Consider the following 22,962-nt stretch of genomic DNA (forward strand, 5'->3'; position numbering starts at 1 on the left):
TTACGTGAAGAATCACTAGGAGTTTGGGTTTGCTTTTTTTTCCTTCTTTGATACATTTCCTGGTTCCTAGTTGGCAACTGAAGTGGTTAATCTAACCTTAGGCTTACTTTGATTTCACATCTTTATAAATTTCCATGGATTAATTATTTTGTAACTAGTTACTCTGTTAGTAAGGTTTGGGATCTATCCATATTGGCACTTTTTAAATAATTTACTTACTAGTTTTTGTGACTTTTTTTGAGTTCTATGTTTACTAAATGCTAATTTTGTGCAAGGTACTCTACTGAGGAGTTCATAGATAAATGATGTAAAATATCTGCTGCTCTCAGTTCACTATCTGGTATAACAGATCACACTTTTTGATGATTTAGCCCTATCAGTAAAGAATGTCTGCTTGTATCTAATATTGCTGTTTTATCAGTTAGCATATTGAAGAATGGTAAAGCGACATCAAAGACATTTCTCAGAAATACACCAATTAAGCAGAAAGTCAACTTTAGTGTTTCACAATGAACAAAAACACAGTTTTGAAAAATAGATTGTTTATATGATAAAACATACCAGAGAAGCAAGAACAAAAATAATTACAGGTTGAGTATCCCTAATCTGAAAACCTGAAATCCTCTAAAATATGAAATTCTTTGAGTGCCTTTATGATGCTCAAGAGAAATGCTTATTGGAGCTTTTCACATTAGGGTTGCTCAGCCAGTAAGTATAATGCAAATCCAAAACCAGAAATCTGAAACACTTCTGGTCCCAGGCATTTCACCTAAGGGGTACAAAACTGTAATGCATTTCAATTACAAGGCACCTACATTTACTAATCCAATTTTAGTCTCATCTAAACTTAAAAATTATTTTACAGTTATAGTAATGTTAAAGATAAAAATCAGCCGGTTTCAAAGCTCTTCGGTGTTTAGTGGTTTAGGCCTCTGTTATTTTGGGACATCCAAATTTGATGGAAAATATTTCTTTAACATCACACAGCAAACTTAAGCATTTCCATAGCAGCATAAATCTTTAATCTGTAAACTCAATAAATTTAGAGCACCATCATACAGCCTTTAAGAACACATGTTTGAATTTAAGGTTTATTAGAAATACAAGGATTGACATGCCTTTAAGACTTCAGAGTATGCCAAGACCTGGCTGAGGCTGATTGAAAGAGAATGTGGTTGAAGGCATCATAAATTCATAAAATAGAAATGATCTTTGAATAGGAAAATTTGGGGTAGGCAGAAGGACTTTCTTAGTGAAAATTTAATAAAAAGTGTAGGTAACTGACAGTTTTAAAAATGATACATTTTCCCTAAATGATTCTCATTTAAAGTCAAGCATCAACATATTTTTTTGTTTTGAAAATTTGAATTTTGGGGAAAAAAATGAATAGGCACCACTATATGCAGTTTCATAGAACAATAAATGTAGTGGGGTTTTTTTAAGTAGAAAAAAATTTGATTGGCTCTTTTACTTGTTTAATGTGTTATTTATTGTGCAGAAGTAATTTGTTTCACTGTGTTCATTGGTATAATGTGTTCTTTGTCTCTTACTATGCACTTAAGCAACTAAACTCAACTCGCCTTGAAGGAGATAACATTATGGTAAATTTCTCTTACATGCTCAACTTCCTGCATGTAAAATGGCTGAAGGTTTGTTGGCCTACTGTGTTTTCTACATCTTGAATAAAGTGCCTTCTCTTGCTATTAGCTGCATGTAAAATTTTGAAATAATTGAAACTATGTATTCATTATCTTTAACAATAAAAATATGAGGAAAAAATACTAGCTGAAGTGATACTGGAACTTTATATAGTGCCTTTTTGCACTGAGTAAAAGATGCTAATTTAAGCTGGCATTTATATTTTCACTTTTGGCAAAGAAAATTAACAAAATATACTTAAAGAAAGGTGTAAGGTATACACTTTGACTTTGCTGCTCAGTAGCTTCAAGATTTACCTTATTTTCACCCAAACTCAACATAGAATTAATTTCTTCTGCCATTTCAGGCCAAGACAGACCCTATTAGATTAGGTACTCCTGTAATGGCCAGGCTTGTTCTCCATCCAGTGCTAACTCACTTACAAAAGTTTTGGTGGAATGGTGATAGCCTTGGGAAAGAATAGAGGATGCAGATTGTTCTATGGTATCCAATGTATATGTTGAGCTTAGTTTGAGAAAATGTTTGAACTATTAAGAAGTTTTTTATTTTAGTAAAATAGAAAGTTGTAAAATCTGAACATAGCCAACAGTTTGTGCACATTAGCCAATAAAAATGTATAGATATAGTGTGTTTTATTTTATTTCTAGATATATTACTTCATTAGAAGTGTCAAGGGATCTGCAGTACAGCTAATAAATTAGCAATTAATTGGCTGCTTTCATTCACTAGCATTAAACTAAAAGCAGGAAAGTAATAGGAAAGATTATTGTACAGAATATATAAAATGCATTTTTGTTTTTGTTTTTTAAAAAACTGTAATTACTGAAGCCCTGGCTGAATTAGGGCTTACCTTAGATAGCAAGAGAATGCATTAATGTGTTTCCATTGTCCTATCTATAGGTAAATGAAAAGGGTGAGAATATTTCAGTCATTGCTAATTTAACATATAAAGCATAGCTTTTCTTTTTGTCTCAGGTAAAAACATAATTATAAACAATTAACAGGACTTTGTTTCGTTAATCATTTGTTTTTACTATTAATGTAATCTACTTATAGTAAAACATATTTACAGCTGGTAATTTTATATTTATTATATCTCCAGCTTATTGTTTCTCTCCAAAAAGGCTGTATCAGCAGCCATTAATCCTTGCTTTGCTTCATTTCCTAAAATTTTATAATTTATACTTAAATGAGAAATTCGAAATCATTTAGTCCAAAACTCTAATTTTCCAGATGAGAATAGTGGAGCTGAGAAAGATTAGGTGTTCTCAATTTGGGAAAACTGTTAATTTATAGATTTAGCATAAGATTTTAGAATTGATAGTAATGATACATATAAAAGTCATACTTCACAGTATGTTAAGCTGTACTGATTTAGTTACTACTGTGTTTAATCTATTAATACTATTCTGAAAAAGAGTATGCCATTTAAACAAGTATTTATATTTATCTATACTAAGTTGTAGAAAATAAATTCCAACTTTCATGCTCTATATTTTTCTCTAATTTTTAATGCTGGCTAGATTTGGGCAGAGGAGGTGACAAAAGTAAGTAAATTATTAAACTACAGAACTATGAAACAAGAATTTAGTTGACGTTGATTCAGTAAATATTTATTGGGCAACAACCATGGGTCCAGTCACAGTCTATGTTACTATACCTTATAAAATCTGAAAATGATGGATATGTTCAGGTCTCTTTAGCTAATAGAAGCTCCACCAAGCAGTTGAACAATGGTGCAGTGATGTGATTTGCACACACACTGATAAATCTTAGATACCTATACTAAGTGGTAATCTTACAGTTCCTTACTATAGAAGGCAGGCGAAATGCTTATTATTTTTTTAATGACAATTTTTAAAATGTAAAATATGGTTAACACCATGTCCTGTATCTTCAGAGAATGGGATATATCATATTTTGCACAAATGAATTTTTTTTTTTTTTTGAGATGCAGTTTTGCTCTTGTCACGCAGGCTGGAGTGCAGTGGCACAATCACAGCTCACTGCAACCTCCGCCTCCTGGGTTCAACCAATTCTCCTGTCTCAGCCTCCCAAGTAGCTGGGATTACAGGTGCCTGCCTACCACGCCTGGCTAATTTTTTTGTATATTTTTAGTAGCGACAGTTTTTTCACCATTTTGGCCAGGCTGGTCTCGAACTCCTGAATTCAAGTGATCCACCCACCTTGGCCTCCCGAAGTGCTGGGATTACAGGCACGAGCCACCTCACCCGGCCACAAGTGAATTTTTTAGGTAACTGAAGCTTGTTCTCTCCAGCACCAAAGCTAATTTTTCTCAGTCACATTAGTTGAAAAATGTGTAAAAATGTATTTTACTGCTGCATTAAATATAGGATAGCAAGTATTTGATTTTACTACAGTTAAGGTCATTGTTAACATTTATTATACTGTTAACAATTGAATTTGTTGTTTTTCAACTATGTTGTCTCTTCCCTCAGTATCAGACTTGTTTCTTGTAGAAGTTGTCTGTATGACTGCTGCTAGCAGTTCTTCTGTCTATGTTACCATTTCTAATCTTCTGTGGGCTGGGAAAGCAAGTAATTAAACAAGAATTTAAGGAATAAAGTTAGAAACTGTAGTACATGCAGACTTGTTTCAAATGCTTTTTGAAGTCTTCAGAAGCATTTTTCATTTCCTTCTTATGTTAAGGCCTACCAAACTCTTGACATCCACATGAGGATAACACTGGGGGCTGAGGACAGGTGATGATTGTGGCCCCTGACAAGTAATAGCTTTATAAACTTTAACTTTTCTTTTCTGGCTTTGTAGGATTGATTATACAGTCTGTTTTATGCATAGGTTATAGAGCTATTGATTCTATGACTTGGATCTCCAGTATGAAATTTTTACCTTAAGCTCTTATCCCCCTTTGTGAAGTCTGTTCATCAATTTAGTCATGGTTCCACACTGGATTCTGATTTCTTCCTGAACTTCTAGCATGAAAAGGGGCAGAGCAACACAGAAGAGAATATAGGTTGAACAAAAAAACTAGGATGTCTTCCTCTTTGGCGTAAAGATACGCCAGAAAATTTCTGACTTGATTTTGCAGTCTCAGCAAGTTTAGGAAATAAATTGATACAATACATGGGAAGAAACTCATGAAACATATTATATACATGTATTTAAAATCTAAAGAAACCTATCAAAATGGATTTGAGGGGTTTTTTTCTTCTACACATGTCACTTCCGACATTTTTATAATTAAAAGTGTATAAATGACCGGGCGCAGTGGCTCACACCTGTAATCCCAGCACTTTGGAAGGCCGAGGGGGGCAGATCACCTGAGGTCAGGAGTTCAAGAGCAGCCTGACCAGCATGGTGAAACCCCACCTCTACTAAAAATAGAAAATTAGCCAGGCGTGGTGTCCCAGCTACTTGGAAGGCTGAAGCAGGAGAATCCCTTGAACTTGGGATGTGGAGTTTGCGGTGAGCCGAGATCAGCCATTGCACTCCAGCTTAGGCAACAAGAGCAAAACTCTTCCTCAAAAAATAAATAAATAAATGAAAATGTGTAAATGTTAAAACTTTATATTCCTGGAGTATTTTAAGATTTTAAGCCATATGAATAGTAGGCAACACTGATCAAGATAGTCACAGCAAATGCCTCAGAAGCATTACCAAAATTTATGGCTTACAGATAATCATGACTTCATGGGCCAACAGATTCTTGCCCATCTTCCGGTTACATTTAAAAAACAACTCTTCTAGCTTACCTAACCCGTGTTATGCTATCATGTAGTCTAGTAGCAGTTATTTTTAGCAGTAGAAAGTCTTTTCCCTTGAGATTTTTTAGACGACAGAATATCAGCCCTTTCTTATCTATCTTTCTAATGTGGATAATTTTCTTCCGAAGTAAATTGATTATGCTAAACCTAATTTAAATTATTTTAGCCTCTCAGATCAATTATGAACAGTTATATATGCCAGAAGTATAGATGATTTGGGACATTTGACTATTTGAAGCCACCCAACATGCACTAAAACTTGTGCCAGAAATGAGATGCATTTTTCCCTATCATCTACCCTCTCTAAATAAAGTCTAGATTGTACAGAAGGACCTCCTAAGCTTTGTAACATGGTGCCTTTCTTCATGATTAAATTTTACTCAAACCTAGAAAGCTGATCCCTCATCCTTAATGAGATCATTTGATATTTTTTATTCAGTGTACTTAGCATTAAAATATTGTTTCCACTTTAGTCTCAATCTTCCTGGTCACCTTAATCTGCTACCTAGTTTATTTGCTTACACCTTACCTAGAAATAATGTCAACTAGTAGGATTTTTCTGCCATTTCTACTAAAGACCATTAAATCAAACCGTACTTTCACAATCAGAGACCTATATGGGACTAGCCTAGTTTACTTATGAAGTGCATTTATTTTTGATTTGCTGTATTTACTTCTGTTACTCAAAGCCTTTTTGTATTCAAGCAGAACAGTAAATAGTGCATGTGTAACATTGATGTGATTGGTTTTCCTTAATGCTCTCCTTAGGAAGAACATTGCTTCTTTTTTTCTTCTGGGACTTTTTTCTACTTCAAACTAGCTTCCAAATGAAGCTTACTTTGTCCCTGCTATCAAAAAACCATGGGTTCTGGTTTTAGTCAAGTAAATTTAATTTCGACTTTTGACTTACTAATTCAAGCTTATTTCCATAAGTCCAAGCTAGAGGTCAATTCTTAGTCCCCGGGTTGTTGCCAGTGGGCCGTTACAGCAACTGGTTATCTACTTTGCTGCTTCTTCCTTGTAGACTGGCTTACTAGGTTAACTATTGCTAACAAAGGGTGAGGAGAGGGAGATGAGGCCTGAAAGAAAAAAGTTCATACCTTGTTCTTGTTGTTGTTTACTTTTATTACATCTAGGAAATGTCATAAAACATTTGCATAGGTGGAAAATGCTATTTGTGCTGGAGAGGTAGTCAAACATATCATTATAATGATGATGTTACCAATGATAATGCCCAGTGGGAAATAAGCTAACTATTCTGAGTAAGCTGTGAGGTTTTATTTCTCTTTCCCACTTATTAACAACCAACTCTGACTAAAGGTTTGAGAAAATGTTTTTTGCCACCATTTGCTATTTTTAGATCTTGTTGATTTTTCAGTGAACTGTTTTGTCACAACAGTAAGCCTCTTTTATCAGATGGTTGAAACCAATAGTGGCATACTATTATTTACATCTCTTCCCAGCTCCACAGTGTGTGACTTCACCTTAGTAGCTGAAATCAGCTGTGGTGGTAGTATTTATGTCATGAAAATCTGGATATGAGAGCTTTTTTTTTTTATTTCTTGGAGAAGAATTTAACAGCACACCACTGATTGAAGTTCAATCATAACTTAAAAAGCTTTTTAAAACCCTAGTGTATCTCAATAGGTAGTATTCTGCTTAAGGCATTTTTTATGCATAGTTTGAAAAGAAAATTTAAAAGGAAGACATTTAAAATATAGGACAAAAAATCCTTTGAATGAACCTAAAAACTGGTGCTAGCAACAAGTGTTTGGCAACTAAACGCAAGGTGAAAATCCTATGGCTTCACTCTAAAGTCTTTTGCATTTGAGACTGAAGACTCTTTAATTTCAAAGTAAAAACTATAGTAATAATTGAGAATTTTTTGCAGCAATATTATTTTATACTTGTAAAACTGATCATCTTAAAATTTTGTAAAATATTAAAATTTAGCAAAGTTGATAATAGAAAATTTATGAAAATATCTTGACTTTCTCTTAGTAGTTTTTCTAGGCTCTTAAGAGTGTATTATTGAGCTTTAGTGTAACATAGTCTTTTGAGTAAAGTACTGGAATCAGTTGTCCACGTGGAGTAATACAGAAAAGCTAAGGTCTAGAAACCAGGGAACCATTTTAGATACAAAGCAGAATTGGGGAATTGCCAGATTATAACTTGAGGTTTGTTTGGGGCATTTTTTTTTAACCATCTAAAATAAATATATATAAGATGGACTGAGTCTTCTGAAGAGATTCTAAAACTATATTCTTATTTAAGTCTGAACAGGAATTAAGAATAACTCAGAGTGAATTTGATCGTCAAGCGGAGATTACCAGACTTCTGCTAGAGGGAATCAGCAGTACACATGTGAGTATTCATTCACTGAAAATTCATCTGGAACAAGACTTTGTAGTCCTAAGGCAATTTTGGGAGGAAAAACTGAACTTCTCAGTCATTCATCAAGGAAATTTAAATTATGTTACTTTCCAATATATCTGAAGAAATATTTTAAATTTTTGTTTACATCTTATCACCTAGTTCTCCCACCCTCATTAAATATACAGGTAGTGTTTATTGGCTAAGCAGAGTTTGCTAGTGTACTGTTCACCAAGGCCAATCTTAATAAGCCTTGTAGTAACATGTTAGATACTGGTGAGTCTACCTCAGTACAGTATTGTGGTCTGTTTCCCCCTTGCATTTGCCATTTAAGTTGACTACAGAGATAAGAACTGACTATAATTTTCCTTCACAGGCCCATCACCTTCGCTGTCTGAATGACTTTGTAGAAGCCCAGATGACTTACTACGCACAGTGTTACCAGTATATGTTGGACCTCCAGAAACAACTGGGAAGGTGATAATTTACTTTTCACATGTAAAGAGGAGAAATTTAAAGTTTTGCATATGAACTAATAGTCGGGATGAAGATTAGAGGAATTAAGGCTCTTACTAGCTTTCTTAGAAATAGTTTCTTTTTTTTTAGGAAAGTCATTATCAGATTTCTGAGGTAACAGAATATTTTGAGCTCTTCTGGCACAGAGGCATGTTAACAGGGATGAGAAAAAAAAAAAGTGAATACCTTTTCAGTGCTGTAAGGTTAAAAGTGTTTCAAAGTTCACTTTTTTCCTGCTACTGAATACTTTTTGCTATTGGTTGAGGAAGATATAATTAAATTGACAGTTACCCTTAAAGATAAACTAATTTATACTTACTCGTCACTCATTTGTTTACTATATTGAAAAAAAGAAAAGTTTTAGAATATTTCGTAAGACCTCATATCTACCGATGTGATTATTTTGAGTATGATAATATACTTTAAAGCAAAATGATAGTATGTAAAACACATAGCTCAGTCATTCATTCATCAAATATTTATTGACTGTCTGCCATGTGCCAAGCACTGTTACATATTCTGGGGTAATATCAGCAAACAAAACAGGCAAAAATGCTTGCCTTTATGGAGCTCACATTATAAGGTGACACTGAAAATAAAATAATGTTTAAGGCAAACGTGGTCTCTGCTCTTGCAATACTTAGCCTAGGTAGAAATACAAAGCAAGTCATTGGTAGACAGGCCATGAGGTTGGCAGAAAAATAGAAGGTGCCTGGTATTATGAAGGCATCTAACTGTGACTGAGGTACATCTAGCAGAGTTTCCCAGGTGAAGTTATCTTGGTAGGAATAATCTAGATGAAAAAAGGGACAGGGATGAATATTCTAAGCAAGGAAGAATAGGTATATAAAAAAGCCAGAAGAAAGAGAGAGTAGGGCAAGTTTAGGGAACTGACAGTAGTCCATTCGGGCTGGAGCATAGTGTTCAAGAATGGAATGGTAGATGAATCTAGAGGAGTTAAGCAAGGTCATACCATGAATGGCCTTTAAAGTGAGTTGTTGTAAGGAGTTTGAAATTTATGTAGTTAGGAACCATTAAAACGGGAGTGATATGTAGCATTTGCAGGAAGAATATCAAAAAATCCTTTCAGGGAATAAGGTAAATAAAGTTACTTTGGTGTTTGTTTCTGCACATTAACACTTCAAAACTTGGCCTATAACAAAATTGGGCACATCCTAATCATTAGTTATTTTAATAGGATATACAGGAGCATTTACATATCTGTATATTTGAGGTTTTATTAGTGGTAATATCTCAAGGCAGAACACCACTGTATCTTCACATCATTATAATTATTTTAAGCCCAAGAAGCCTTAGTACTTTTTTCCACTTTATCCTGAAACTCTGGAAATGCAGCATAGGGGTTGCTTATAAAGCCACCCTATGCTTAGGACTCGGCCATTTAAACAAAATCCAGTTATTACATTATTACTGCACTTTGAGATAAGCTCCAGCAATACAAAGTAAAACCAGTGCTACTATTCTAGAAAAGAAAGTCTAGCTTGTCTCTCCACCCTCAATTATATTATTGCTAATGACCAATGACACTGGGGGACGTTTTTAAAATAATACATGGAAATATGCAAATATAGAACTTGACAAATCATCCAGCTCTACACTAACACATTCAAAAGCTATTTATGAAGAATAGAACCAGATTGTATCGTTAATAGTTGCAATAACAGTACCAACAGGTAGTAGAAGTAACTGAATAACAGCAATCACTTTGGCTGAGCCTAAGTTGTGCATAGGTGCTCTACCAGACACCTCATGTGTATTATTAACTTTATAATCCTCACCACCAAATGAGGTAGGTACTATTATTATCCATATTTTAAAGATGAGAAAGCAGAAGTACTAGTCACAAGATTAGCAATTTTCTTTAACAATTGGAAGGCTTTTTACATATCACGCTCCAGTGGCTTAATTGACATTTTTGTAGAATGAGTAATTGGTATGATTTTTTAATGTATCAATAAAAGTTCTTAGAAGGCAAAAGTGGCCTTTCAGTTCATTTTTTAAATCTTTAACTCTGCAAAATTGACATAGGTAGACTTCAGTGGCTAATCAAAGGCTAAAATCATACCAGTAGATTTGAAAGTAAAATATGGTTAGAGAACTAAAAAAGCTATGTGTATATACATATTCATATAAATAGAACTGTTTCTTACCTTCAGAAATGTATGTATTTAATCCCTGCTGAAGAACCGAGTTCACTGAGGAAGGGATACTAGGAGAGGTGGTCTTAATTTTAGAGAGGAAAAGCTATATTTAAAACTATTTCTTCTTATCATTAAAACCCTTTATCCATCAGAGAAACATTTGCTTTTCATCTTTAAAATGCATTGTTCCAGATGTGGAGGATATAGTATATAAATAAAATAACCAAAATTCCTGCCTTCCTGGAATCTACATTCCATATGGGGGCAGAAGGGAGCAGAAAAGCAATATGTGTATAAATCATATAGTATATTAGAAGGTGAAAATGGTGTACTGAAAAATGTAGCAAGAAACTACTTTGGTCAGAGTAGAGAAAGATGTGAGAAAGCACACATGCAGGCATTTGAGAGATGCTCCAGGAAGAGGGGTGCAGCAAGTACAAAAACCCTGAGAGCGTGACATAGCTGGAATGGTCAAGGAATGGCAAGGAGGGCTTGGCTAGAGACGAATAGAGGAAATGCTTTGACTTTGGTCTTTACTCAGAGATTAGGAGCCTTTGGAAATTTTGAGCTAAGGAATGACATAATTTTAGGCTTTATAACAGAATCATTCTGGCTGCCACATTGAGGATAGGTGTTGGGTGGAAGCTGACAGATCTGTTTCAAACTTATTGCAATAATGTAGTCAGTAATTCAGTCAGAAGATAGCAGTGGCTTGGATCGGGGTAATTGTGGTAGATAGGATGGAAGTGGTCAGGTCCTGTGGGTGTTTTTTTTGTTTGTTTGTTTGTTTTTTGTTTTGTTTTGTTTTGTTTTTTTTGAGACAGAGTCTCACTGTGTTGCCCAGACTGGAGTGCAATGGCGCAATCTCTGCTCACTACAAGCTCCTCCTCCTGGGTTCACACCATTCTCCTGTCTCAGCCTCCCAAGTACCTGGGACTACAGACACCCGCCACCACACCCGGCTAATTTTTTGTATTTTTAGTAGAGACAGGGTTTCACCGTGTTAGCCAGGATGGTCTCGATCTCCTGACCTCGTGATCCACCCGCCTCAGTCTCCCAATGTGCTGGGATTACAGGCGTGACTATGGGTGTATTTTAAAGTCAGAAGGATTTGCTTGACAGACTGTATGTATGTATATTGGACACAAAGATGTCGAGAATTATTGCAAGGTTTTCTTTTGTTTTGTTTCATTTTGTTTTTAAGATGGAGTTTCACTCTTCCAGCCCAAGCTGGAGTGCAGTGGCGCAATATCGGCTCACTGCAACCTCTGCCTCCCGGGTTCAAGGGATTCCCCTGACTCAGCCTCCCAAGTGGCTATGATTACAGATGTGGCCACCATACCCAGCTAATTTTTTGCATTTTTAGTAGAAAAGGGGTTTCACCATGTTAGCCAGGCTGGTCTTGAACTCCTGGCCTCAGGCAGTCCACCCGCCTCAACCTCCCAAAGTGCTGGGATTATAGGCGTGAGCCACCGCGCCCGTCTGCAAGTTTTTGACCTAAACAACTGAAGGAATGGGGAGTTGTGGTTAGTTAAAATGGGGAATGCCAGAGGAGGCAAAGGTTTCAGGGATGGAGGTGTGGGAAGTATGTCAGTTACATTAGAAGCCCAGTTTTAAATATGTTAAGTTTGAGATGTCAAACATTTAAGTGGAGGTATCCAATTTTAGGATATGCAGGTCTGGACTTGGATTGGGGGCGGGGTGAATTAGAGAAATTAGAGAGTTGTCAGCTCTCTATCAAAGGTATTTAAATCTGTGATATTCAGATTTAAATATCAAAGGTATTTAAATCTGTGAGACTAGATAAACCCTTGAAGGGGTAAGTATAGAGAAAAGAAGAGGATCAGGGACTGAGCCCTGAAGTACTCTAGCATGGAGAGTTGAGGAACAAGGCAAGGAGGATGATAAGGAATGAGGCAGTGAGGTAAAATGGAAACTAAGAGTATGGCCTGGAACAACATGTGTGAAAGTGGGAGAGAATAGTCACTGCATAGTTCAAGTGAGAGGAGGACTGGGAATTGACCATTGGATTTAGGAACATTAACGTCATTGCTAACCTTGACGAGTGGTTTTGGTGAAACAGTAGGCGCAAAGTAATGTTTGTAATGTAAGAGACTAGGAGGAGAGGAATTGTGACTGTAAGTTTAGGTAGATCTTTCAAGAAGTTTTGGTGTAAAGAGGAACAGAGGAATGAGGCAGTAGCCAGAGGAGAAAGGGGTGTCTAGCAATTTTTTGCTTGTTTTTTAAGATAGGAGAAATAAGGACATGTTTGTAAGCTGATGGGAATGATACAGTAGATGGAGAAAATGTGATAATGTGGGAGGGGAAAGGGAAGAATTGGTTGAGTGATATCCTAGGTAGGCAAAAAGGGATGAGATTTTGTGCACATGTGGAGGAATTAACATCAGGAGCATAGACAGCTCATTAAAGAGTTTCCTGGCCAGGTGCAGTGGCTCATGCCTGTAATCCCAGCACTTTGGGAGGTCAAGGTGGGCGGATCTCTTGAGCTCAGGAGTTTGAGATCAGCCTGGGCAATATGGCGAAACCCTGTCTCTACAAAAAATACCAAAATTAACTGGGTGTGGAGGTGCATGCCTGTAGTCCCAGCTACTCAAGAAGCTGAGGCAAGAGAATTCTTTGCTTAAGCCCGGGAGGCAGAGGTTACAGTGAGCCGAGATTGCACCACCGCGCTACAGCCTGGGCAAAAGGAGTGAACTCCTGTATCAAAAAAAAAAAAAAGAGTTTCTGATTGTTCTTTTGTGGCTCACGCCTGTAATCTCAACACTTTGGGCGACCAAGGCAGGTGGATCACGAGGTCAGGGGTTCGAGAGCAGCCTGACCAACATGGTAAAACCCCGTCTCTACTAAAGATACAAAAATTAGCTGGGCATGGTGGTGGGCGCCTGTAATCCCAGCTACTCAGGAGGCTGAGGCAGGAGAATCGCTTGAACCTGGGAGACAGAGGTTACAGTGAGCCGAGATCGTGCCACTGCACTCCATCCTGGGCAACAGAGCGAGACTCCCTCTGGAAAAAAAAGGAAGCAAGCTCATCAGCTGAGTATAATGGTTATGGGGAGAACTGGTGAAATTTTGAGGATGGGCGAGAGGGTATGAAATAGTCATCAGGGGAATGGAAAGTGAAAGTAAATGGACTAGAGAAATGTAGTATCATTGCCTGGTGGCATGTGGACCCACTTGAGGTTCCTAATCATAAATTGAATGTAACACAAAGCTTTTCTGTGTTTCTCCTGTTAAAATAGATGCATGGATACTGAGTAGGTAAATAGGGAGGTTTTTACCAAATCAGTACAATGAAGTGAGAGGCATAAGAAATGAGAGCATATGTAAGGGGTTATTATGATTAACTATGGACATGAAGGTGTTGGTAGGATCATAGACCCTGGTAGGCTTGTTGATGGGAGAGCACTTGAAAGAAAAAGGCGATGGTCAAAGAATGGGATAGTAGAAACTATTATTATTGGAAGGGTTGTGGTTACTGGAATTGGTAAGATCTAGATGTGACTGTGGGAATGGGTGGCTGAACTAGAATCAGGTATAAAGTCAATAGAAGAGTTCGAGGATCTAAGAGGCTAAAGTGTTGGAAGAACTGTCCATATGGATACTAAAGTCACCAAGAATTAAGTAAGATACAATGTCGAGTGAGCCAGGTGCTAAAATCTTCTAGAAATGAAAGTAGGGGAATGAGGCATCTTTAGGTGATTACAACAAGAGATACTGGGTATCTCTTTTCTTTAAGTGATGGGAATGATACAATAGATGGAGAAAATATAATGTGGGAAAGAAAGATAATATGATGAAATATGATAATATGATAAAATATGATAATGTGGGAGGGAAAGATAATGTGGTATAGTCGAATAACATGAAGTTGAAGGATTGGCCAGAATTGTTTACAGAAAAGAGTCTAAATAACAGTGATGAAGAACATAAGACTCCTCCATTGACCTCTAGGTTCAGTGATAAAAGAGGAGTATGGGAGATAAGCACTAGCACAGGAGGATGAAGGGAAGGTTTAGAGAAGAGGTTAAGGATACAGGGAATTTTGCTGATGACTGAAATGATTTCCAGATGGTATGGTGGTCATGAAGAGAAAAAGGGACTTTTCTAGTTTAATGAATTTATTAAAACTTAAAAACGAATTTTCATAGATAATTTTTTAGCTTAGAAATGGTTGAATTAGAATGATGTCAGACCAGCTATTTTGTACTGTTTTCTATTTAGTATTATTGGGGAAACTAGCCTTAAAATAAACTGAAAATTCTAATTATTTTCAAATTATTTATGAGCACATTAATCACAAAAATCACTGATTTCTAATAGAAATTTTTTCTAAAAAATAGAACAAATGAACTTGTAAAATGTGTCCTATTCTACCATTGAGTCTTCGATTTCATTGAGATAATTAGCAGTCATATTATTTGACTGTCTTACCTTCTCATTGTGTGTATGTCCTTAAGGGAATAGTATCATTTCATCTTTATGTCTTCTGCTTCTCATAGTCATGCTGAACATGTAGATACAAATAAATAATATTTACATATAAATGACAATAAATATTTTATTTGAATAGGAAAATGTGATTGGACCAGTTTATGAAAAAGGTTTAGTTATTCACATATTTCTCAAAGAATTAAGTTGAAAAAGCCTCATACTTGTAGTATCTAATATTTAAGTAGTTTTTCATCAATATTTTTATTTAATAATTCATAAAGAAAAAATTAAGAAAATATTCTAATGGAAGCTTTTGGGCAGTGCTTTCAAAATAAACCATAATAAACCATCTGTTTTTCCTGGGGAAAAAAATACAGCCATTAATTTTAAGTTAATATTATAAGGACAGTTTTGAAACAAACTTTCAAGGATTTATATTTGAATACCACCTGAGTTGTCTCTAGGTATAATTCGCCCAAGAGGGAAAAGGAAGATAGATACACTCTGTCATTAAAGTAATACCTGTAAATCTTTTCCAGTGCGAAGTTTGGTAGAAAGTAAACAGCACCACCAAGTGGTGGTATTAAGGAACTTTAGTCACTTGGAAATAGATAATTCACTGTTTTCTTTTCAACAGTTTTCCATCCAATTATCTTAGTAACAATAATCAGACTTCTGTGGCACCTGTACCATCAGTTTTACCAAATGCGATTGGTTCTTCCACCATGGCTTCAACAAGTGGCCTAGTAATCACCTCTCCTTCCAACCTCAGTGACCTTAAGGAGTGTAGTGGCAGCAGAAAGGCCAGGGTTCTCTATGATTATGATGCAGCAAACAGTACTGAATTATCACTTCTGGCAGATGAGGTGAGTATTGTGGGTATGAGAAGGAAAATATATCAGGAATTGACATACCTTCTAATATTATAACAAAATGTAAATTCCTCATTAGTTATTTGAAAACAGTTCCATAGATTACAGATAGTTATATTAACATAAAATTGTAATTAATATTCTTTAATGTAATAGACTATCATAGAAATATGTAAAACTTTTAACTGCCAAATAACTTGAAGATGTATAAAACTCCCTCCAATAAAATCCTTTATCTAGGCCAGACATGGTGGCTTACACCTGTAATCTCAGCATTTTTGGAAGGCCAAGGCAGGGGGATCACTTGAGGCCAGGAGTTCGAGACCAGCCTGGGCAACATAGCAACACCTCATCTCTATAAAAAATATGAAAAATTAGCTGGGCATGGTGGTGTGCGCCTGTAGTCCCAGCTACTCAGGAAGCTAAGGTGGGAGGATCGTTTGAACATGGGAGGTCAAGGCTGCAGTGAGCCATGATCATGCTACTGCACTACAGCCTGGGCAACAGAGTGAGACCCTGTCTCAAAAAAAATAATAATAACAAGTAAATCCTTTGTTTTTCAGCACAATTGATAATAATGTTTGAAGTCCTTTTGGTGAATAATTTAAACAGATTAAATACAAATCTGATTGTTTTTCTACATGTTTATTTTTTAATGTAGTTAATGACTGGAAGTATTTTATTTTGCAGGTGATCACTGTGTTCAGTGTTGTTGGAATGGATTCAGACTGGCTAATGGGGGAAAGGGGAAACCAGAAGGGCAAGGTGCCAATTACCTACTTAGAACTGCTCAATTAAATAGGTGGACTATGGAAAGGTTACCCATCATGACATTGTATTTATATACAATTAACTCTAAATAAAGCAGGTTAAGTATCTTCCATGTTAATGTGTTAAGAGACTGAAAATAGCAGCCATCAGAAACCGGCCTTTCTGCCGATAAAGTTGCATGGTAAATATTTCATTACAGAATTTATGTTAGAGCTTTCATGCCAAGAATGTTTTCTTACAAAATTCTCTTTTTATTGAGGTTTCACTAATAAGCAGCTTCTACTTTTGAGCCTCAACTTAAAGCAGAACTGTTTTCTACTGGATTTTTCATTAACAGCAAGCTTTTTCTTTTATGTAAAATAAATCTATTGTGAATTAATATCAGTGACTCATTTATTAGGTATAACTAATAGCCAAAGAATAAAATTAAAACTTATTTTAAACTTTCGGTCTTAAAAAGAGCTAGTAGGATATAAACCTCTTTTGTGAAAAGTAGAATTTTCTGAATGCTTCCATAGACAAAAATGCAGTTATACTATGTTTACCTGGTTTTCCAGCAGAAATCAAATGATTTCAATACTATGTTTTGATGGGTTATTTTGAGAGTTGTTTGGTTTTTTAAACACTACAGAGTGGTTTCTTTTAAATTTAAGAATAACTAGTTCTTGAAAAGCAATACCATATTTCTCAGATAAATTTGTAGTTAAGGTTCTAGAAAGTCTAGGACAAATTTACTTCATTAAACAAAGTTTTTAAGATTATTCAATTGGCACAATTTAATGCATAATTGGGATTGGATCCATTAATAACATACTGTGGTACAGTAAAGAGAATTTGTTCTTATTGAACAACAAATTTGTATAAAAATATGGAATAATGCAACTACATTATAAATTGTAGACGAACAAAATAAATTTTGGGTCACTCCGAGCTTACTATTACAACATTGAAAACTTTTTAATGAACACAGGCTATCTTGATGAGGATCTCTGGTTATGAAACACATACTAATGAAATTATTAGTGACACATTGGAAGCTAGAAAATTGCAGTTTGGGCCATTGCTATAAATCAGCAAATTGGCAGATTGTTTCCATGGTAAGATTTCTGTTCTCATTCATTCATTCAACAAACATTTGTTGAGGGCCAGATACTGTGCTGGTCAACTGGGGATATTATCCTGAACAATATGCACACAATTCTTGCCCCTGCAGAGCTTAAAGACCATTAAAGGATACAGAAAATTAAACAAGCAATTGTCCTATAATAGGATTAGTGTTGTGATGGGGAAGATACAGGGTACTGTATTTGGGAGTCACATAACTCCAATTTTGGGAGTGGGAGATGGTTTGGGGAAGAACTGTTCCAGATAAGGAGATGTGTAACCAAGACAGCATAGCACATTCTGTCAACTAAAGTAATTTACTCTAACTTAAGCATGAAGTACAAAAGTATAGTTCATTTATTGAGAGAATGTTAAGCTATTAAAATGATACTTTTTGGTACTTTAAAAAAAATGAATACTTAAACACGATTTTAAAATGTTGTGTTAAGAGCTCCTAATAAGAGCTTGGTAAACATGTTGACAATTTAACTCACAGTCTAAACTTTAAAAGTAGTTGTTACCCTTTTATTTCTGTGCCATGAGACAAATTCTTCTGCAGTGTTATAGTTGTACAAGATGTTTTGACTCACTCTGAATTACCATATTCTTAAACCCTCAAAAGCTGCTCAAGCTGGTCAGTTTTCTGTAAAACCAAAGTAAATGAAATTTTCTCTCCCTTGAGAAAGGAAGTTCTGCAGCCTAGAGTACCAGCTATTATGTTCTATAAGTCCAGATTTAGGCTTTGAAAGATCATACCAAAACTTCAGGTCGACTTAAACAGCAACCGTAAATTAGATTTATGGGAAATACAGTAATACAGGGGAAAGAATATCGGTAATGGAGTGAAATGGTCCTGGGTTCAAATCCAGTCTTCCTCACATACTGTGCTTTTTAAGCTTCAACTCAGATGTGTAACTGCCTTTTCCTTACCAGTAAAATGAGGACAATAATTATGACACCCTAGAGTGGTTGTGAGGATAAATAGCAAATGTTATCTTGTATTTCAGGTGCTTTTTAGGGAAAGTCTTGGCACATAGTAAACACATCCTGTAAATATCAGTTTCCCCTTGTTAGCCGCTATAGCACTCTGACGTACCAAGTCTATAGGTCTTGCATATCGCTGTGTACCAGGAGATACCTCTTTTACATCTGGGCTCTGTTTACTCTCTGTCAGTCCTATCCTCCACCCTCTTTAAATCAGACCCCAAGTTTAACCTTCCCACAGTCAGTATAAATCATTTTTCAGAACTTTCAGCTTTCCATCAAGTGAAAGTTGATTTTAGTTACCCAGTAATGTACAGAAGCCCTCAATAATGTTAAGCTTCAAAGGCTTCTGGGACATTTGTCTACCACAGAACCACCACAATATATGTGCTTGTTCTTAGGTTTATTGCTTTTTATTTTAATGGGGGTTGGTTGTTTGGGTTTTATTTTGGTTTTGGCTTAAAGTCAAGTTTAGTTTTTACTCAAGTAAAGGCCTGTGAAGTTTCTTAGGCGTGGAAGAAAAAGCTTGGAAAGCCTATTAATTCATGGTGCAATTCAGAATTGTTTAAGTTCTGTGACACTGAGCTTAATCTATAAGTATAGTGACATGTGAAGCATGCACATATGAATGAAAAACTAAAATAATTGTAGGCTCTTCTACAAATGGAAAAAAAAGTGATTGGATTGTGTCTACCTTTTTCCTCAAAGTAATCTAACCTAAAAGGTCATGGTGTTAAAACTTTTTATGGTGCTAATCAGAAAAATTCATGTTGCAAGAAATCGGGTCTCAAAAATGGGAATGTGCCTCCTCACTCTGCATCACATGAGAAATAAATCCTGAGGCCAGGATCACCAGTAGGGTAGAGCCATCTTCATATGGCTCTTGGTATCCTCCCCCTGAACAAAGTCTCTTGGTATCCTCCCCCTGAACAAAGAACAGAGTGAGACTGGGAAGCTAGTGTTGGGAAAACATTTCTGTGGTAAATTGTGGAGTAGAGAAGACAATGGAGGGCAAGGCAAAAGCTCACAGACTTGTTTACCGATAGAAGCCCCACTCACCTCCATGCTGACAGAATTCCGGAAAAATTCCTTCCCTATATCCCAAGCACCTGAAATTTTGAAATACTGCCCTACTATATAGCACTTGAAGCTTCGATGAGGTGCCGTAATGGAGAGAGAGCTTCATAGCTTAGCCTATAGCCAACTTTGCCTCAGGACCTCTGGATAAGATGAAGTGGCTTTTACCTCATGTGAGTCTCAAATGCTGGAGAGGGAGTTCCACAACCACCCTTGCCTTTTCTCCCATATTATGCTCATTAGAAAGTCTACTCAGGGCTGGGTGCAGTGGTTCATGCCTGTAATCCCAGCACTTTGGAGGCTGAGGCAAGTGGATCACCTGAGGTCAGGAGTTCGAGACCAGCCTGGCCAACATGGGGAAACCCTGTCTCTAGTAAAAATACAAAAATTAGCCAGGCATGGTGGCATGCACCTGTAATTCCAGCTGCTCGGGAGGCTGAAGCAGGAGAATCATTTGAACCCTAGAGGCGGAGGCTGCAGTGAGCCAAGATTGTGCCACTATACTCCAACCTGGGCGATAGAGTAAGACTCTGTCTCAAGGAAAAAAGAAAAAGAAAAAAAGTCTACTCAATAGAGCAGTGATTCGCAACGTGTGAGACCCCAGACTGGCAATATTGGCATCTCCTGGAGACTTGTTTAAAATGCTAATTATTACTTTCAAGAACTTTCTACCTTCATTTGTACTTATTTTTTGTTTTCAAGGGCTCATGGAATTAGTCTTCCATGTGATAGCTTTTTAAATATTTTAAGACAAAAACTGAGTCTTCTAATCTTAATTGTGTTTTAGCAGTAGTCATTGTAATTATAGTTATTTTTATAATTTATTTTTTAGTGTATATCTGTCACTCTGGAATGTAGGCTCCCTGAGATAAAAACTATAATTCTTTTTATGCCAGTTACATTCCCAACTCTTAGCACAAGACCTAGGACATAGTATGAACTCAATAAATATTTGTTGAATGAAAGAAAAATGCAAATTTTAAAGCCTTTTCGGAGACCTACTGAATCAAACTCTGAGAGTGGAGCCCGGCAATCTGTTGTAAAAGCTATTTGAGTAATACTGTTGCACTCTAAAGCTTGAGAACCACTGCAATAGAACTAAGAGAACATGCATTTCACCTTTAGGCTTATTCTCTGACATCACTTGAAAAATCCGCTCTGCCTTCTGTAACCCTTACCAACAACATTGCCCTGTTCATGTAGGGGAAACTTCTGGGCTATATTACAAGTGGGTATGAAGGTATAAGGATATACATAGTGGGAAGTATTGCTTAGAATGCCAGTACTTGTTTGCTGTGGAAGGTTTCTAGGAATGGATTGCTTAATCTAAAGTAAGCACTACCACCGTCCACGTTTTCACTTAACACAGTGCCTTTTAATTGGTGACTAACATCAAAACACCTTAACAAACCATTAAAACAGTATCAGAAACCACGTGTACATCCCTGTGCCTCTTAGATTGCTAAGTTCTGCTCTCGTTCTTACTTCAAAGGACACTTTTTAAAGAATTGTTAATGCTTTTTTATAATACAAGTCATAGCCGTGTTGGCAAAAAGAAAAAAATTCGGTGAGAAAGAAAAATCACTGATAATTCCATCATCCAGGGAGAACCACTGTTATTTAAGTATATGGCCTTCCAGACTTTTCTGTGCATTTATAGATTTTTTTAATGGGATCAAAGTGTACATACTGTTTTGTAACTTTTTTTCACTCAACAATACCATGACTGTCTTGCTGTATCAAGTATATTTCTACATCTCTTAATGGCTGCATGATATTCCATCATATGTGCCACATTTTATTAAACTACTGTTGAATTTTTAGGTTTCCAACTTTCATTAATAAAGTGCTTTAAAGAACATTGTCTTGATAAATCTCGTATGTGTTCATATTTTCTGAAAAATACTTTGAAGTGGAATTGCTAGTGAAGAGGGTATGCCAGTTTTTAAAAGCTTTTGTTACTGCCATGTTGCCCCCTAGAAAACTTTAAGCAATTTATACTTTTTTCAGCAGTATATGAGAGAATACGGTTTCTTTTGGAGGGCTTCCAACTAGAATGTTCTTGGAGTCTTTGGTTTAAAAATAAAGGGTAAGAGGGAGATTAAAAGATCCTGCAAAATTAAAAGACCAGTCTTAAATTTTTCTTAAATTATTACATCATTTACTGTTCTTCTCTCTTTATCATATATTTTGTGTTACTTTGGAAATGTTTGTAGTACTAGTTGCCTCTTGCTTTTATTCAGTCTCCTGGAAGCATTATTACCTTTCTGATGCTTGCAGAGACAGTAGAAGAACAATCTTAACTAGACTTGAATCTTGAAGTATCTTTAATGCAGGTTTACTGTTTATGGATTTAGGGAATGTAGCCCTAGTAGGGAAAGTAGGATTTTGGAAGGTAGGCAGAACAGTGACTCTCCCACTTGTTTGCCTGGCCTTTTGTGAGTCTAAATTAAACCTCTCCCACTTTGAGCCTGCTTACTCATCTCTAGAATGAGAATAATATAAACCTACCTTGTAGCATTGAAAGGATTAACCATATTATGAAGAGTGGCTGGCACCTAGTGGATAATATTATGGCTTACTAGGATTTATAGATAAGTATGTTAGAGCAGTTGCTATTGTCAACCTCTGGAGTAAATATCACTGCCATTGCCAAAGAAAATCTTCCTTGAAAGCTGTCACAGTGAATGGGCATTGTCTTGTATATCCTTATACCTACACAATCCTCATTCTTAGGGAATCCGGCTCATTTTTTCCAGTCAGGTAGTCAAGTAATCTAACCAATAAAACTCTCAGACAACATGTATAGTGGAAGATTTCAACATTACCATGCTTAACAACAGTATAAGAAAGTGGTAATCACAGTCTTTTTAAGTGGTGAGCCTTGCCAAACTGCCCCTTCTGATACTCCCCCACCCTTGGCCCACAGCTGATCTTAGTGTTTCCGGGGGCTGTACCTCTACGTGAGAGCCTGACACAGGACAGGCGACTCAGCTCAGTAACGGTATTGTTAATTAGCTAAGTCTCAGTCGCATCTCCAGGACTGGAGATCACAGAATTGATTCATCTATAGTGAGGGAAATTTATTTAGAGAAGTATCTGAATTATAAAAGTTGCTCAGCAGTATTCAAAAAGATAGATGGACCAGGGTTGAACTGCAGTAATCATAGCAAAACCCCAGAGACCAACCCATTTTAATACTTGGATGAACCATAATACATTTAAATTAACATCTATTTGTTGATT

At 36.2% G+C, this 22,962-nt stretch overlaps 1 protein-coding gene across 1 annotated transcript in view; it reads left to right on the forward strand.

Annotated features, from left to right (window-relative positions):
- The window catches only part of SH3GLB1 (SH3 domain containing GRB2 like, endophilin B1), a 44,008-nt gene extending 22,433 nt beyond the window's left edge, over positions 1–21,575 (forward strand). Inside the window, exons 6-9 of the mRNA XM_010353168.2 lie at positions 7,680–7,769; positions 8,155–8,255; positions 15,546–15,774; positions 16,471–21,575. Coding sequence (XP_010351470.1) covers positions 7,680–7,769; positions 8,155–8,255; positions 15,546–15,774; positions 16,471–16,578 — 528 coding nt within the window. The 3' untranslated portion in view covers positions 16,579–21,575. The remainder of the gene's footprint in view (positions 1–7,679; positions 7,770–8,154; positions 8,256–15,545; positions 15,775–16,470) is intronic.
- The last annotated feature ends 1,387 nt before the right edge of the window (positions 21,576–22,962 follow it).

This window comes from Rhinopithecus roxellana, chromosome 12 (genome assembly GCF_007565055.1).
Source record: "Rhinopithecus roxellana isolate Shanxi Qingling chromosome 12, ASM756505v1, whole genome shotgun sequence".
Classification (NCBI taxonomy): Eukaryota; Metazoa; Chordata; class Mammalia; order Primates; family Cercopithecidae; genus Rhinopithecus; species Rhinopithecus roxellana.